This window comes from Drosophila arizonae, unplaced genomic scaffold (assembly GCF_054131065.1).
Source record: "Drosophila arizonae isolate 15081-1271.41 unplaced genomic scaffold, UAZ_ARI_1.0 ARI_Backbone_107, whole genome shotgun sequence".
Taxonomy (NCBI): Eukaryota; Metazoa; Arthropoda; class Insecta; order Diptera; family Drosophilidae; genus Drosophila; species Drosophila arizonae.
Genome location: NW_028315217.1, coordinates 44,146 through 61,418, shown reverse-complemented (window position 1 = coordinate 61,418; position 17,273 = coordinate 44,146). Strand labels below are relative to the sequence as shown.

Genomic DNA, 17,273 nt, shown 5'->3' with positions numbered 1-17,273 from the left:
TCCAATTTGAGTTTTATTTGCTAGAATACCCTTTATAGGATATGTGCAGTCGATCCAATTTACAGGTGAGTTGTTGCATATACTGATGGCCAATTTGAATTCTAATTGAATTGCATATTCTTTTTTAGCGTATATGCTGCAATCAGTTGCTTGAAGACGACCCGCTTTGCTCAGCCGGAGGGTTGTCTGGATTTGTGTTGTGTGTGCGCAAAGTGCTTGTAGTGGGTGGCAACGGCGCCAGTTGCTGGAAGATTGGCAGGCGCGACTGTGAGGCAGCTGCGTTGCCTATGTTGAGGGCCACCCCTGAAGAGGATGAGTGTGTGGCAGCATCATTTGGTGGAGCGTCGTTGCGACGAGCTGCATTGTTGCGAAGAGCCTCGTATCTGCGTCGGGCTGCTATTCTGCGAAGGTTTTCGCTTGTGTTGCGTGTTGAAGCTGGATACGATCTAGTGAGCCTCGCACTCACAATATTGCGACTGTGCTCACGGAAAGTAATCGGGCCATACACCGGAGGATGACGGCGAAGATAACTAGCACGGAATTCCGCATCTTCTTCAGCTTGTCTTCGCTGCTGTCGCTGAGAGCGCATTTCAATTTCGTTAGCCAGGTGAGTATTGACGAGGCTAGAGTATCTGGGCATTGTTAGTCGCTGTGGGACAAACGGATCATGGGCTATGCTTCTAGCCTCATTGTTGCTATGTACTCGTAGTCGCTCGTAGTACTTTGAGCAGATATTATTAAATTGCTCATCCACAGATAAGACACCAAGTTCGGATCTGATGCGAGCATTTGAAACAAAATATTGAGCGCCAGATACAGTTCTCAGTGCTTTGTTTTGTATGACTCTGATGCGATCAAACTGAGTTTCAGACAGGAGTGCACCCCAGACAGGTATAGTATATTGCCACAGTGGGGCAACTAACTGTTTGTAAATTATAGTTTTAGTTTTAAGAGACAATTTACTATCTTTGTTAATAAGCCAATCTATCTTTTTCAGCCTAGCCCTAACCCTCGTGACAACCATAGTGACGTGACTAGTGAAGTTCAGCTTTGAATCCATCATGACACCCAAATACGGATGAGAAGTGTCATTTTCAATCGCCTCATTTCCAATACAAATAGCCTGATACGGCAGTGTGTTCCTGTAAGTGTGCAAGACATGCTTAGTTTTACTAGCATTAATTGTAATGCACCACTTTTTTGCCCATTGAGCCAGTTTGTCCATGTAGGCCTGTTGCTGAGCTAGAGCGTTTGCCTGCACACGGTTTGCTGAGAGGACAATGACGTCATCAGCATAAGTGGCAATAAGTATTTTGTTTCCAGACTCATATGTAGGTCTAGGGATGTCGCTAGTGTATATATTATACAGTACTGGCCCAAGCAGACTGCCTTGCGGCACTCCAGCGTGTATCTGCTTAATCGCTGAGCGACATCCTCCATGACACTCAACAACAAACGAGCGATTTGACAAATAACAGCACAGCATTCGATATAGAGCATCAGGCAAGAGCATCTTAAGCTTGAATTTCAGGCCTGTGTGCCATACTCTATCAAATGCTTCTTTAATATCCATGTAGACAGCAGAGCAATACGATTGATCCTCAAATGATCTCAGTATAAACTGTGAGACACGCCCCAGCTGTTGCTCAGCTGAGTGACCCTTGCGAAATCCAAATTGATGGCTAGGAATAGCGTTGATAAGGGCATCTTGTTCAAGCATTCGACTCAGAATAAGGTACTCTAGAATCTTAGAGAGGCCAGACAATAGACTTATTGGCCTGTATGATGAGGCGTGTTGCGTAGGCTTGCCAGGCTTATGCACCATCTTCACCATTGCTAGCTTCCAGCAAGAGGGGAAATGACCAAATCTAAACGAGTTGTTGCAGATCAAAACAAGGTATAGTATTGCCTTCATTGGCAGCGCTTTTATTGTGTGGTTGTCAATATTATCTAAACCAGCTGCTTTCATCTTTTCCAGTGTGCTAATATGATTGATGACTTCTGTTGCTGTGACTGGCCGAAATGAGAGCGAAGAAGACGAGGATGATTGGCTTATTTGCGCCTCAATTTCAGCCAAGTCACTAGGCGACGTGGAGATGAGAGGTTTAAATCGCCGTTCAAGGCTATCAGCGAAGACTTCAGCTTTTTCTGCTGTTGTCTTGCACCATACATTGCGAGCATTTGAGCCATTGCCACTGCAGGACTTCAGCAGAGGCAGATTTGGAGCAGGCTGCCGTTTAATCTCATTTGTGAGTCGCCATAGTTTCTGCATGCTATATCTATCTGTGGGGTCAATAGAACTGAATAACTCCTCTTCGTACTTTCGTTTTGCAGCTTGGATATCTTTGTGGATGCGATTTGAGAGTCTGTTGCAGAGCTGCTTCGCCAGCGGACTTCGGCTTTGAAGAAGAAAGCGTTTGATATGCTTCTTGGCCTCAATCAGTTGGAGAGTCTGCTTTCTTACTCGGAATCTAGACATAGATATCTTGCGTGGACATTGAGCATTAGCAAAGTTTGCAGCATCTTTGATATTATTGACAAATATATCAACGGCATCGTCAACATCATCAGCATTGTTGATATCAGTGTTTAGCAAGATTCTGTCATTCAAGTAGTTTTGAAATTTACTAACATTTGCATTCATATTCAGTAGGTGGCCTTTTGCTTTACTGATGATTGGCTTCTCGACCAGCTGAACTAGCAAAGGTAGATGATCGGAGTTGAGCTCAAACGAATCAGAGATGGCTAGCAAATCCCGTCTGATGCCTTTGAAGAGCGCAAAGTCGATGGCCGACGGAGTTTGACGCGAGTTGAATGGGAAATGTGTTGGTGACCCAGTTGCCAAGATATTGCAATTTTCTTGTAATATACAATTGACTAATGTTCTGCCTCTATTACAGGATCTGGCGTTGCCCCACCATTGGCTCTTCGCATTCCAGTCCCCGCCTATTATAAAGATGTCGCCCAGGGATTTAAGCAGATTTTTAAAGTCTTGATCCGACCAGCTAACTTGCGGAGGGCAGTAAATGGCCACAATATTTACGTGCTTGCCGTTTTGCAAGCTGACTGATACCTCAACGCTTTGATACGTGTCCAAGGATGAGCAGCACATAGCATAATGGCAAATATTTTGCTTGATTATAATTGCCGCGCCACCTCTGCGCCTATTTGTAGGGTGGTTTGCTAAGTACATTATGTATCCGTCAATTGCAGTGCTGTCGTTGTCAGTAAGATGAGTTTCAGATACAAGCATTATATCTATCTGATGCTTAATTAGATACTGTTTTAGTTCAGAGAGCTTATTTGTAATTTTTTTTTTATTTTTATTTATAATCCAACTTATTACTAATACAGTAGCAACTTTTTTGAATTTTGGTAACAGCAAGTCATAGCTTTGGGTTTAAAATATATAACGTTTTTAACTATTAACGTTTCGATAGCAGTTAACATTAGCTTAACATTTCGATAAAAGTGGGACACGATAAATTTGTCTTATTTTCTATTATTTACATGTTATGTGTGATCTGGTCACACTTAATTACACGTGCTGGCTATTATTGCATCGAACAAACATTACAATTAGATTAGTATATTACTATTAATAATATAATTGCATTTAGTTGGCTAATATATACTTTATCTTTCTATTTCAGGATCTGGGCAGCACTCGACAGGACAACCAACCTCTGGCCGGGAGTTTGCATGCTTTCTGGGCACCCCACATCGTTGAAGTTTATCAGCAGGTAAGTCTCCATTGATCCATTCCTCCACTTAGGCAGCTTACGACTCAGGATGAATATGGCAGCGCCACAGGAGTTATGCTACTCCCGCGTCTCTTTATTGCAATCCGCATGTTTGTGGGAATGCGGCCGCCAAGGCAAGCTATTGGTAGCAGTGCAGTTTGTTTTTTTTTTTTTTTATTTTTATTTATAATCCAACTTATTACTAATACAGTAGCAACTTTTTTGAATTTTGGTAACAGCAAGTCATAGCTTTGGGTTTAAAATATATAACGTTTTTAACTATTAACGTTTCGATAGCAGTTAACATTAGCTTAACATTTCGATAAAAGTGGGACACGATAAATTTGTCTTATTTTCTATTATTTACATGTTATGTGTGATCTGGTCACACTTAATTACACGTGCTGGCTATTATTGCATCGAACAAACATTACAATTAGATTAGTATATTACTATTAATAATATAATTGCATTTAGTTGGCTAATATATACTTTATCTTTCTATTTCAGGATCTGGGCAGCACTCGACAGGACAACCAACCTCTGGCCGGGAGTTTGCATGCTTTCTGGGCACCCCACATCGTTGAAGTTTATCAGCAGGTAAGTCTCCTTTGATCCATTCCTCCACTTAGGCAACTTACGACTCAGGATGAATATGGCAGCGCCACAGGAGTTATGCTACTCCCGCGTCTCTTTATTGCAATCCGCATGTTTGTGGGAATGCGGCCGCCAAGGCAAGCTATTGGTAGCAGTGCAGTTTGTTTTTTTTTTTTTTATTTTTATTTATAATCCAACTTATTACTAATACAGTAGCAACTTTTTTGAATTTTGGTAACAGCAAGTCATAGCTTTGGGTTTAAAATATATAACGTTTTTAACTATTAACGTTTCGATAGCAGTTAACATTAGCTTAACATTTCGATAAAAGTGGGACACGATAAATTTGTCTTATTTTCTATTATTTACATGTTATGTGTGATCTGGTCACACTTAATTACACGTGCTGGCTATTATTGCATCGAACAAACATTACAATTAGATTAGTATATTACTATTAATAATATAATTGCATTTATTTGGCTAATATATACTTTATCTTTCTATTTCAGGATCTGGGCAGCACTCGACAGGACAACCAACCTCTGGCCGGGAGTTTGCATGCTTTCTGGGCACCCCACATCGTTGAAGTTTATCAGCAAGTAAGTCATCATTGATCCATTCCTCCACTTAGGCAGCTTACGACTCAGGATGAATATGGCAGCGCCACAGGAGTTATGCTACTCCCGCGTCTCTTTATTGCAATCCGCATGTTTGTGGGAATGCGGCCGCCAAGGCAAGCTATTGGTAGCAGTGCAGTTTATGCAGCCAGTGTAGCGCTAGCTGTATGCATTGGCCCAGGAGCAGCCACATCACCGGTGGCGGGATGAGTTCTCATTCCAGGCAGCAGCCTGCGCATTGGTTGGTTTGATGGCTGTTCTGGCTGGTTGGCGCAGCAATTTGGAGTACGCATTCTAATTCTCCCTCTTCTTCTTCTTCTTTGAGGTGCTATTGATGGCGGTACCGTTGTTGCAGTCGCATTCGCATTCGCCGCGATCGTTGTCATCGTCACTTCTGGCGGACACAAGAAGTGGAAGGAGCATGGCCCCATCATATGGGGACGAAGTGGCCGCCTCGAGCATCTTCCAGCAGTGCAGGGCAACATCTGTAAAGAAAGAGCATACGCAGCTAGCATAATATGTGCAGGCACTGTCACCAGGCCTGCAATTAGTGTCCAATGGACGAGCCGGAATGTCGACTGCATGCCACAGCCTTGGTGTCGCATACGTCTCGCCAATGCATGCGCACGTAAGTACGAGGGGTGAACCTCTCTTAGTTGCTGCTCTGTCCTCTTTTCATCAGCATCCAGGGCATGTTCTAATCTGGTTCTAATTTCTTTCAGCCCCTCATCAAGCAGCGCCTCTTGTTCAGCTGTATCACTCAGCTGGTCCGTAGCCAGTATGGAAGCAGTCGATGATGGTAGGACTGCTGCAGGCATAGCATCCATTGCTGTAGGAGTAGATATTGACGCCGCAATTGTCGTGGTGGCCATCATGGTTTGTGACGCCTCCGTTGTCTGACTTGGGGTTGAGGCCGCTAGTGCATCCATCATCACTGAAGTTGTTGCTGCAGAGGTATGTTGCAGTATAGCCGCTTCCAGCGTTGGAGTTGTATCTGGTGCTGCCGCAGCCGCTGGAGTTGGTGTCGCCGCGTTTTGAGCCTCTTCAGTTGTTGTCATCGCTGGAGTTGGATTTGGATTTGCTAGCGCTGTCGTCGTTGTTGGATTTGATGCCAACGATACCAGGACTGCCGCTGTGGCTATCAGCATTGGAGCTGGAGCTATTGTTGCTGACGCCAGGGGGTCGTCATCTTGATCTTCATCATAGTCAGGTACGATGATTTTCTTAATGGCTAGCGGCTGACGTTGAACACGTGCTACTGCCGCCTCTCTGGTGATACGCCCGTCTCTATAGTCTCTCCTGTATCTGTTTATTAGAGTTTCGCAAAGTCTGCTCGGTGGAGGGCCAGTTCGTAGCTCATGAAGTCGCTTCGCCCTGTTGCTTGCCTGTCTGTCCGCCTCTTGTCGTTGCAGCTCTTCCGCTTCAAGACGAATCAGTGTAGGTAGGGGAATCGTTGGTCTTCTGCTGTTGCTGGTAGTTTGCGTAGCCTGAGTGCCTAGTGCCTGGAGTGGGAGTATATGGCTTTGCAGCTGTCTCATATATCTCGGCCTGAGGAGCCGCTGCGGCTCATATGGATTCTCTATAAGGCCTCTTGCTTCAGGGTTGCAGTGGACAGCCAAGGAGTTGGCAAGACGACTACTTGCCTGTTCAAAAACCTCTGCAACTGTTTTGAATCCATACTTCAGATTTATAGCGGCGTTGCGTGTGAGCCAGGGCACGCGCAGCGCTCTTCTTATTATTCTATTTTGCATGCCCTGAATGCGTGTGATCTGCGACTCAGTTGTGAGGGCACCCCAAATAGGCAGGGCATATTGCCACAGCGGCATAATGAGTTGCTTGATTAGCACAGCTTTGCAGCTCTTGGCCAGTAAGCTGTCTCGGCCAATCATCCAGTCTAGTTTTGCTGCTCTCGTTCTGATTTTTGCCCTTAGTCTTGCCACATGTTGTTTCATGTTCAGTTTCCTATCCAGAGTTATGCCCAAGTATGTGTGCGAGCATTTATATGGGACCGCTTTCCCAAAGACTTTAGGAGTTACTTGCAATTCTCTCCGATTTGCTTGCCTTAGAGAGAATAGGACATGGCCTGTCTTATTGGCATTAAGATTAATGGCCCATTTTTTAGTCCATTTCTCAAAATGTTGCAAGTACCTCTCATTGGCTCTAACAGCCATAACCGGCAGATCAGCTGCGCTCATGATGACCGTGTCGTCGGCAAAAGTGGACAGCAGCATTTCCTCTTGTGGCAGTCCAATCCGATTCGTATGCTCTTGGGAAGGCAGTGGCATATCCGAGGAGAAGATAGTGTACAAAATGGGGCCCATAACGCTGCCCTGTGGCACGCCCGCAGACACACGGCCCACCCTAGAAGTAACGCCGTTGCAGCTGACGACGAATGTCCTGTTCTCTAAGTAGCTCTCCAGTATATTAAATAGTCTTATTGGCAGTAACTTGGCCAACTTTAGTAGTAGGCCCTCATGCCATACCCTGTCGAAAGCCTCTGCAATGTCAATGAAGACGGCGGAGCAATACTGTTTGCGCTCGTAGGCACGCAGTATAAACTGAGTCACCCGGGCCAGCTGCTGTTCAGTGCCATGTTTCCGCCTGAAACCAAACTGATGTGATGGCATCGCTTTAGCAAAATCTTCGACTTCGAAGAGTCTGGTGAGCAGCAGCTTTTCGAATATTTTGGCGAATCCAGAGGTTAGGCTGATCGGGCGGTATGATTTAACGTCAGAGGACATCTTGCCTTGCTTTTGGATCATAGTAACTATTGCATGTTTCCACTTGCTGGGGAAGTAGTCAAGTCGTAGCATTGAGTTGTATATTAATAGGAGGTACAACAGTGCTTTCTGCGATAATTGTTTAATCAATTTATTATCAATTTTATCATCCCCAGGTGCTTTGGTTGACTCGAGAGTAGCGATGACAGCCCTCAGTTCGACCATTGTTATTGGCCTGGTTGGGCGCGTGTGATGTTGTTGCTGCTTTTTCACCTGCTTAATCAGCCTCAGATCGTTGCGTACTGCTGTTTGGACGTCGGGCGTATTGACAAATACAGGTGAGAATCTTTCTTCAAGATGTGTGGTGAAAGCTTCAGCCTTCTCACCGGTTGTTTTGGTCCATTTTTGCAGGCTGCTTGGTGGCTGAGTAGCTGGTGGCAGTGCGGCTGATGGCGGGGCGCTCAGGCATAGAGGGAAGTTTGGCTGAGGTTGTCTTTTAATCATCTTCGTAAGTCGCCACAGTTTCCTCATGCTGTACTGGTCGTTGGTGTTGATGCCTTCAAACTGCTTATTGATGTTCTGATTTTTTAATTTCCAGAGGGCCTTTTTGAGACGATTTTGGGCCGCTCTGTACTGCGCTCTTGCCTCTGGAGTTCGTCTGGCAATTAGAATCCTTTTACAGCGCAGCTTCCATTCGAGGAGCAATTTTGTGGGCTCATCCAGTACCAGGGTCTGGTGACGACAACGACTGCCACGGCCATGCGGAGCGCTGCCATTAGTATTATTGCGAGTTGACAGAACGGCAGCCTCTTGGATATTGCGTAGGAACACCTCAATGGCGTCATCAACGTCAGCTCTGGATCCGATCTCAGTGTTTAGATGTATCAGCCTATCCAGTGCATCTTGGAATTGCCTTGTTCTCGATTCTGGAATCCTGAGGCGCGTGGACCTATTAGCTGGGTTCTCTGCTCGCTGTTGACTTGTAGCGAACAGGTCGACTTTCAGCGGGAGGTGGTCTGAGTCCAGGTCAGTTGTGGATTGTATGTCCATGTGCATGCCATTCATGCTGCCATAGACAGCAAAGTCAATGGCCGATGGGCGTCTGCGGCGAGCGTATGGGAAGTGTGTTGCGCCTCCGGTTGCAAGAATGTTGAAGCGCCTTCGTGACTGGACAGCTTCGAAGAGCGCTTTGCCTCTCTGACATGAGCGTGGATTGCCCCACCAAGAGTGCTTTGCATTCCAGTCGCCGCATACTATGAAGTTTGATGAAGTTTCCCCTGATAAGTTGTCAAAGTGATTGAGCAATCTTTTGTAGTGATTACTGGACCATTTGAATGTGGGCGGACAATAGACTGGCGCTACGATTATCATTTCTCTTTTGTTTGATTTTTCAGTTACCAGTGCTATTGGGGCACTTTGGATGTATTCCTCGCAGATTGGTTGTAGAGCAGTATGCTTGACGTCAGAGCGGACCAGGATTGCGACCCCGCCTCTTCTGGTTGTGTTGGGATCAGTGGCTACATACTTGATATATCCAGGTACGTCAAGTGCTGTAGAGTTTGGTGCTGTCCTGGTTTCAATCAGCATCATTAACTGTATTTTTTCTTTTTTCATAAAGAGCTCAATTTCTGGCATTTTGTTGCTCGCACCACACGCATTCCAGAATGCAATTTTGAGAGGATTGGCATTCAGGGGGCTGCCGTAGCTGTCATTGCGAGCCTGGATAGGAGTACCTCTAGTCGTCATTTGGCATGTCATTGGCTGTGTCAAGCTCCATGGAGGCTATGCTGCTTGCATTCCTTTGTCTGGATGCCTGCTGGAGTAGTTCTTGCTGTTAATGGGGTTGTGCTGGTAATGTACTGCTAGCAGCTTGGTGTTCAATAAAGCGCATCATAACATTTATTAATTGGTCTATTTTATTTTCTAGCTTATTGAACATGGTTAGGTAGTCGGGTTGTGGCGGCTGTTGCTGATTACGCTGCTGCTCTTCACGCAGTCGATTTTGGAAGCAAGCCAGGTGCTTTTCAGCAAGATTGCTCGATGGGCCTCTATTGATGACGCCGCTTGCCTCCACCTTAGGCAATTGGCTATTTATTTTTGCCTTTTTTGTTGCCTTGGCGCCTGCTGGTCGTTTGTGCTGGGGTTTGCCCAGTACTGGCTGTGGGCGTAAGGAGATATGCGAAGCCTTGAATGGATTTGCTGGTGATGCAGTATTTTGCATATCACTGTCTGAAGGGGATACTGCTGCTTTTGTTGTTTTATTTCGCTGCTGTTGCTGATGCTGTTTCTGCTGGCTCGAGTGGACATCCAGACCGCTGCGAACGACCCGGCTGTGTGAGAGTGCGGGAGACTGGCCTGGATGTTGTGGTAAGCTGCTGGCCACATCTACTGCCTTCCGCTGCCCATCAAGTGGCATCTCGTCCGTTAACCGCTTCTGCTTCATCCGTTTTACTTCTGCGATAGCACGAACTGACGAGAGTTTACTTCTGGCCGCCTTGAGGGATGGGCAGCCTTTGTAGCTACTTATGTGCTCTCCTCCGCAGTTGGTGCACTTGGGTGTGGTGTTTCTTTGTTTTGTGCAATCTGTGGAGGCATGATCGCCCGCGCACTTCATACACTTGAATGGCCTTCTACAATAATTCTTGGTGTGGCCATACGCCTGGCACCTATGGCACTGTGGAGGATCTACTGGCTTGGCTTGCCGTTCGATTCTCACTGCCTGGTTGCTTAATTCTTTGAGGCTCAGAATATTTAAGTGGCTGCCATCTGCAGTAGGTTGTATTTCTACCTCAAAAAGGTTTAACGGCTTTCCCGTAAAACGCTGCCTGGCGCAGCGTATGTGTCTAACCACATATCCCTTCTCGCTCAATATATTCTTGATCCATTCGCAAGGAGTGGAGTGGTGGATGTTCTTCACTACGATGCGCAAACCCTTCTGGCTGGGCAATTGGTGGGTGTACAGATGTATTCCATCTTCTTCCAGTGTGGACCTAGCAGCATTATATGATTCAATGTCTTCACATTGGATGCGCAGCCCATTGCTAGGAGTGGCTTTTGTCCTAAATCTTTTGATCAATGGATTGTCCTGTAGCTTTTGCAGTATTGGCATAATATCAGGGACCAGGGGTAGAAATAGAGGGGGGATCTTTATTTGCTTTTGTTGAAGGGGGGCAGGGGCAGTCTTGGGGGCGGGGAGGGACAAGTGGACAGCGGCATTCATATTGGGTTGCCGCTGTGTTAGTTGTTGCTTATGTTGCTCATGTTGCTTCATATTCTGAGCCTGCGTCAGTTTCTCTGTGTATGTGCTGTGTTGTTTGTTTCGTTGTTGGTTTCTTGCTTTTTGATATAGTTCAGTAGCAAATTTGCTCTTGAACTTTGGAGTTATTAGTGGTATCTCAGTGAGAGACAACTCATTAAACCCTTCTTCCTGTGTATCGTCGTCGCTTTCCATTGAGATACACTTTCTTTTCAACGGAGATTGCCAGTTAGTTGCTGCTGTTGTTGTTGGTGCCTTTCTTTTATGAGGGGGGGGAGGAAGTTCATGAGGAAGCAAGGGAGGGACTCTTGTAAGCCACCCTTGTACCTTGATACTGTTGTCTTCCAGTTTTGAGACTGATGTAGCAGTAGTTGTCTGTATGTCGACCATTTGCGCAAGCATTGGCAGCAGTTGTCTTTTTGCGCATGTGTTATGCGCCGTCTTATTTTGTGCAATCTCAGTTTGCACTGCTTGCTGCTCAGCTTGGCACTGCTTCCTTATCTGGTTGTTCTGTAGAGACAGGGGGGAAGTTTCTCGCTTTTTACTGCTTTGATTCGCATTAGTGGTGTATTTGTTTATGTTTGCGTTAGTGTTCTTATTTGTGCTGGCGCTTGTGTTTGTGCTTGTATTTGTGCTCGGTTGCTTCTCATTAGGTCCGCATTTGCTAATGCAAGTGTTGGTGGTTGTGTTTGCGTTCATGTTTGTGTTTGCAGTTATGGTTGCATTTGCGTTTGAGTTTTTGTTTGCGTTTACTTTTGTGTCAGTTTTCGTCTTAGTGGTCTGAGTTTTTGTGTGAGTGTATGTTTGTGTGAGTATGTTTGTGTTTGCAGTTATGATTGCGTTTGCATTTGAGTTTTTGTTTGCGTTTACTTTTGTGTCAGTTTTCGTCTTAGTGGTTTGAGCTTTTGTGTGAGTGTATGCATGTGTGGGTGTGTTTCTTTGAGATTTTTTTTGTGGAGAGAGTTTTTTTTCATTTTCTTTGGGTTGGTGAAATAATGGGAGAGGCTTTTTATTACAGTTTTTTTCCTTTATTACATCTTTTGGCGCGTTTTTCTTTACATACAAGCTGCGAATATGCGGCATCATGTAATTTTCTTCTGGCGCCGAGTCAGAATTTGATAATTGCGTCTCTGCAGGTGCTTCGTCATCCTCTGACAGAAATCTAGTGTCATTGAGTGGTGAGCCTTCACACGCCTCAATGGACATATCCGAGTCAGATAATAACGACAGTATGTACTCACAGTCTGTTTGCTTAGCAGGAGCAAGTGCGTCCGTGGGCGCTTGCTGCGTTCCATCGTCAGCGGAGGCACTTTGTTTGTTGACAAAGATTACTGTGGGCTCGGTCACGGTGTCGTCAGAATCGCTGCCAGAAGGCATGATGTATGATACATCCATGTCAAGGTCCCTCCCAACCGATATTGGCGACGTATTTGATGATGAGGATTCCGATTGTGGTCCACTCATGGTCTTCTTCTAGGTTCCAGTTTACGTACTTGGTCGTCACTTTATTTTAATTATTGTTAATTTCCTTTTTTAATTTGTTTGTCCCTTTTTTAATTTTTATTTGCAGCACCACTTCAATAAAAAGTCACTTTTTATTTTGTTGAATTTAATTTATTTGCTTTTACTTTTCTTTGCATTTGCATTTGCTTTTTTTTTTTTTTTTCCTGTTTGGGCTGGTGCTTTCGCGGCGCGCACACCGAGCGAGGCTGAACAGGTCCGAGCTCTCGCACAGACGGCAGTGGAGTATGCGCCAGCCAATTGCCTGCCGTGAAGCGGCAGTTACAAATTTTCTCTTAGCATTTACTCTTAACACAATTCAACTTATTACTCAATCTAAGCAACTATTTTGAATTTGAATTGCTGCGTTTATCGCACTTTGCTATCAATGTTACTTGGCCCGATAACATATCGGATGCCGTAGTTGTTTTGTGTTACGTTATGCTAAATTAGTTTACAGATTTCTGGTATTTTTAGCATTTTTTTAGCGTACTGACTTATCCGACTATGGTCACACGCAGGCGCCATGCGGAAATGGGATACGAATACTCAAAAGACTGCAAGAACATTGAAAGACTTAGGAGATAACATACATTTGGTTTACATATATTAATAATTAATAATTAATTGGCTTTTTTCTTTTCTATCTTTTCAGGTGGTCGCTGGAATCCATGAGGGTCCAATTGGGATGAAGCATCGGGCTGGAGATCGTCGTCAAGTGGGGCGTAGGAGAGGAGGGAAGCGCAGCCAGTCCAGCTGCCTGACCCCCTCCCGTCTGCAGCGCCATCCAGTTGTTGCAGTAGTCGTGGGTGAGTACAGCGTATGCATTAGCTTGCATACGCTTACATACATTTGTACATATCAATTGTGTACATTGTGTGTATTGGATGTGAAAGAAATGAAAATATTTCATTAGTGGTGCAAATAAGATGTGTATAAGTGCTATTTTGCTTTTTTTTTTTTTTTTTTTCTTTTCTCTCTTTTATTTATTTATATATTTTTTTTTTTCTTTTTTACAATAATAAAATAGAAATAGTATATGGTTTTTTTTTTTTTTTTTTTTTTTTTTTTTTTTTTCTCTCTTTTATTATATTTCTTCTTTGCTGTTTTAACTTTTTTTTTTTTTTTTTTTTTTTTTTAATTTTTATTTTTTTCTTTTTTTTGTATTAATTTGCTGTTTTTATTTGATTTTTGTTTTTCTCTTGTTTCAGGGTCGTTAATTGGAAACCTTCTATGGATGCTTCGCCGTTTTTAAGATAAGTGCATTTTGTGTTGTTTTCCGTTTTGTTATTTGTTGTTTAATTTTGTTAATTTGTGAGTTCTTTTTATTTTTCTCGTTGCAGGTCAGCTTATTATCATCTCCAGGGGCAGATAGAAGCGTCGTTAGTCATCCTCGTCAAGTTTGTTGCCGTTTTTCAGGTGAGTATGTATTTTAAGTTTTTGCTAGTTATGGTTTAGTTATTAATTAGATGAATTTTTGATCTTTCTCTTTGCAGGTAAGCTTATTAACTTCTATAAGGGCAGATAAAAGCATCGCTGTTCATCCTCGTCGAATTTTGGCCGTTTTGCAGGTGAGTGTATATTGTGAACTTTTGCTCAATTCAAAATAGTTATTAATTAGATGATTCTTTATACTTTTCTCGTTTCAGGTAGGTTTATTAGCGTCTCCAGGGACAGTTAAAAGCATCGCTGATCATCTTCGTTGGATTTTTGGCCGCTTTGCAGGTGAGTGTATATTGTGAACTTTTGCTAGTTTTAATTTAGCTACTAATTAGATGATTCTTTGTACTTTTCTCGTTTCAGGTAGGTTTATTAGCGTCTCCAGGGACATTTGAAAGCATTGCTGATCATCTTCGTTGGATTTTTGGCCGCTTAGCAGGTGAGTGTATGTTGTGAACTTTTGCTCAATTCAAAATAGTTATTAATTAGATGATTCTTTATACTTTTCTCGTTTCAGGTAGGTTTATTAGCGCATCCAGGGACAGTTAAAAGCATTGCTGATCATCTTCGTTGGATTTTTGGCCGCTTTGCAGGTGAGTGTATATTGTGAACTTTTGCTAGTTTTAATTTAGCTACTAATTAGATGATTCTTTGTACTTTTCTCGTTTCAGGTAGGTTTATTAGCGTCTCCAGGGACATTTGAAAGCATTGCTGATCATCTTCGTTGGATTTTTGGCCGCTTAGCAGGTGAGTGTATGTTGTGAACTTTTGCTGGTTTCTATTTAGCTACTAATTAGATGATTCTTTTTACTTTTCTCGTTTCAGGTAGGTTTATTAGCGTCTCCAGGGACATTTGAAAGCATTGCTGATCATCTTCGTTGGATTTTTGGCCGCTTAGCAGGTGAGTGTATGTTGTGAACTTTTGCTCAATTCAAAATAGTTATTAATTAGATGATTCTTTATACTTTTCTCGTTTCAGATAGGTTTATTAGCGCATCCAGGGACAGTTAAAAGCATTGCTGATCATCTTCGTTGGATTTTTGGCCGCTTTGCAGGTGAGTGTATATTGTGAACTTTTGCTAGTTTTAATTTAGCTACTAATTAGATGATTCTTTGTACTTTTCTCGTTTCAGGTAGGTTTATTAGCGTCTCCAGGGACATTTGAAAGCATTGCTGATCATCTTCGTTGGATTTTTGGCCGCTTAGCAGGTGAGTGTATGTTGTGAACTTTTGCTGGTTTCTATTTAGCTACTAATTAGATGATTCTTTTTACTTTTCTCGTTTCAGGTAGGTTTATTAGCGTCTTCAGGGACAGTTAAAAGCATCGTTGATCATCTTCGTTGGATTATTAGCCGCTTTGCAGGTGAGTGTATATTGTGAACTTTTGCTCAATTCAAGATAGTTATTAATTAGATGATTCTTTGTACTTTTCTCATTTCAGGTAGGTTTATTAGCATCTCCAGGGACAGTTGAAAGCCTCGTTGATCATTTTCGTTGGATTTTTGGCCACTTTGCAGGTGAGTGTATATTGTGAACTTTTGCTAGTTTTTATTTAGCTACTAATTAGATGATTCTTTGTACTTTTCTCGTTTCAGGTAGGTTTATTAGCGCATCCAGGGACAGTTAAAAGCATTGCTGATCATCTTCGTTGGATTTTTAGCCGTTTTGCAGGTGAGTGTATATTGTGTAAGGTTGTTTTCTCATTTTAGTATACGGCTACGCTCGTTGGCGTGGTTATGCTGGACGTTGTGGAGCTGGTACGCCAGCTCGGTGACATCATTGCTGGAGCTGCCTCGTACCCAGCGCTGAGATCCATCAGCTCTCTGGGGACGACTTCGTCACGCTCTGGAGTCCTCTGTGGGATTCGCTGGATTGTTTCGCCTGTACTTGTGATTTGTATTTGTTGTTTATTTTTCATTAATAAAGAAGTAACTATCATCATAATTTGCTCCATTTGTTTTTCTAGTCGCTCGAACATGGCCTTGTTTTGATCCAGCAGCTTTTCAAGGCTACTTGACCTGGCCTGCTCATCCTTTAGCTGCTGTTGCAGCCTAGCCAGGTGCCTTGCTGCTGGATTACGTCCATTTGATATGATTGTTGTAGTTAATAGTTGTTTTGCTTTGTTGTTTATTGAGTATCTCTGTGTGTTAGTGTTAGCGGTGTGGCTGGTGGGCTTTGTAGTTGGCGTTTGGGATTGCTGCTGGTGTTTCTGTCGTCGCGTCTGTCTTTGTCGTAGTTGTTCTTGTTGTTGGTGTTGTGTTGCATTATGCGATCCACGCACCACGCTGCTATATGTCAGCTTGCGCTTTGTGCCTGGATTTAATGGCGTTTTTTTGTTTGTGCTTTGTTGTTGTCGTGATTGATGTTGTTGCTGTTGCTGTTGCAGTTTTGGCTGTCGCGTTAGTGTTAGTTGTTTTTGGTGTTGTTGTTGTTGTCTTGTTGTTTGTCGCACAGGTTGTGGTTGCTGTTGATGCCGCTGCTCAGTTTGTTGTTGCTGTTGGTGCTGTTGTTGATGCTGTTGTTGCTTTTGCAGTTTGTTTGCCGGCAAGTGCTTAACGGCTAGCAGCTTATTTCTAGCTTCTTTATATTTTGGGCAGCCTTTATAACAGCTCACATGCTCCCCTCCGCAGTTGTGGCACTTTGCTGGAGCATCTCGTGCTTTGGTGCACTCAGTGGATGGGTGGGGGCCAGCACATTTCATGCAGCGGAAAGGGCGGCGACAATAATTTTTTGTGTGCCCGAATGCCTGACAGCGATGGCATTGGGCTGGATCAATTGGCTTCGCCTGCCGCTCCACTTGCACCATTTGGTTGCTAATCATGTCCAGATCGCATATTTTGAGGTGGCTGCCATCGGGCATTGTCTGTAGCTCCACCTCAAAAACATTGAGTGGCGTGCCGGTGAAGCGATGCTTCATGGTGCGCACGAAGCGCACCACGAAGCCCAACTCCGACAGCTTAGCTCTCAGCCAATCACAGGGTATCGAGTGGTGTAATTTTTTAATTACAACTCGATAACCTCTCTGATTGCGAGACTGATGTGTGTGCATCTGCACATTCTCAGCAGCCAGGACATCTATGATGGCTTTGTGCGTGGCCATATCGTCACAATGGATAGTGACACCAGCACTGTTGCTGCTTGTGGCAGCGCTAGTCACGAATCTGCCGACTGCTGGATGGCGTTGTAGCTTGTTGGTTAGTGACAGAATGTCATCCATTTGTGGCAAGAATATTGGCGGTATTCTTATTGGCTGCTGTTGTTGTTGTTGTTGTTGCTGCTGCTGTTGTTGTTGTTGCTGTTTGGGAGCAGAGTCAGAAGCGCAGGCATGCATGTGTGTCTGCATTTGTATTTGCATTTGCTTGGGAGATTTTTGGAACAGCCCAAAAGGCTGCAACAC

General features: G+C 43.9%; 1 protein-coding gene across 3 annotated transcripts; it reads left to right on the top strand.

Annotated features, from left to right (window-relative positions):
- Positions 1 to 2,980: 2,980 nt before the first annotated feature.
- Positions 2,981 to 9,582, top strand: LOC108617857 (uncharacterized). 3 transcript variants are annotated; one of them, XM_089476199.1, is made up of 11 exons: positions 2,981 to 3,121; positions 3,654 to 3,743; positions 4,254 to 4,343; positions 4,853 to 4,942; positions 5,286 to 5,588; positions 5,683 to 6,170; positions 7,857 to 8,018; positions 8,092 to 8,188; positions 8,279 to 8,706; positions 9,075 to 9,218; positions 9,299 to 9,582. In XM_089476199.1, exons 1-5 carry the CDS (start codon positions 3,119 to 3,121, stop codon positions 5,475 to 5,477), a joined length of 465 nt encoding a protein of 154 aa, XP_089332325.1. In that variant the 5' UTR covers positions 2,981 to 3,118; the 3' UTR covers positions 5,478 to 5,588; positions 5,683 to 6,170; positions 7,857 to 8,018; positions 8,092 to 8,188; positions 8,279 to 8,706; positions 9,075 to 9,218; positions 9,299 to 9,582. The 3 variants fall into 3 exon arrangements, with proteins under 3 accessions (XP_089332325.1, XP_089332324.1, XP_089332326.1); XM_089476198.1 differs by having other exon boundaries at positions 3,087 to 3,227; XM_089476200.1 differs by lacking the exon at positions 4,853 to 4,942 and having other exon boundaries at positions 3,087 to 3,227.
- Positions 9,583 to 17,273: the final 7,691 nt, after the last annotated feature.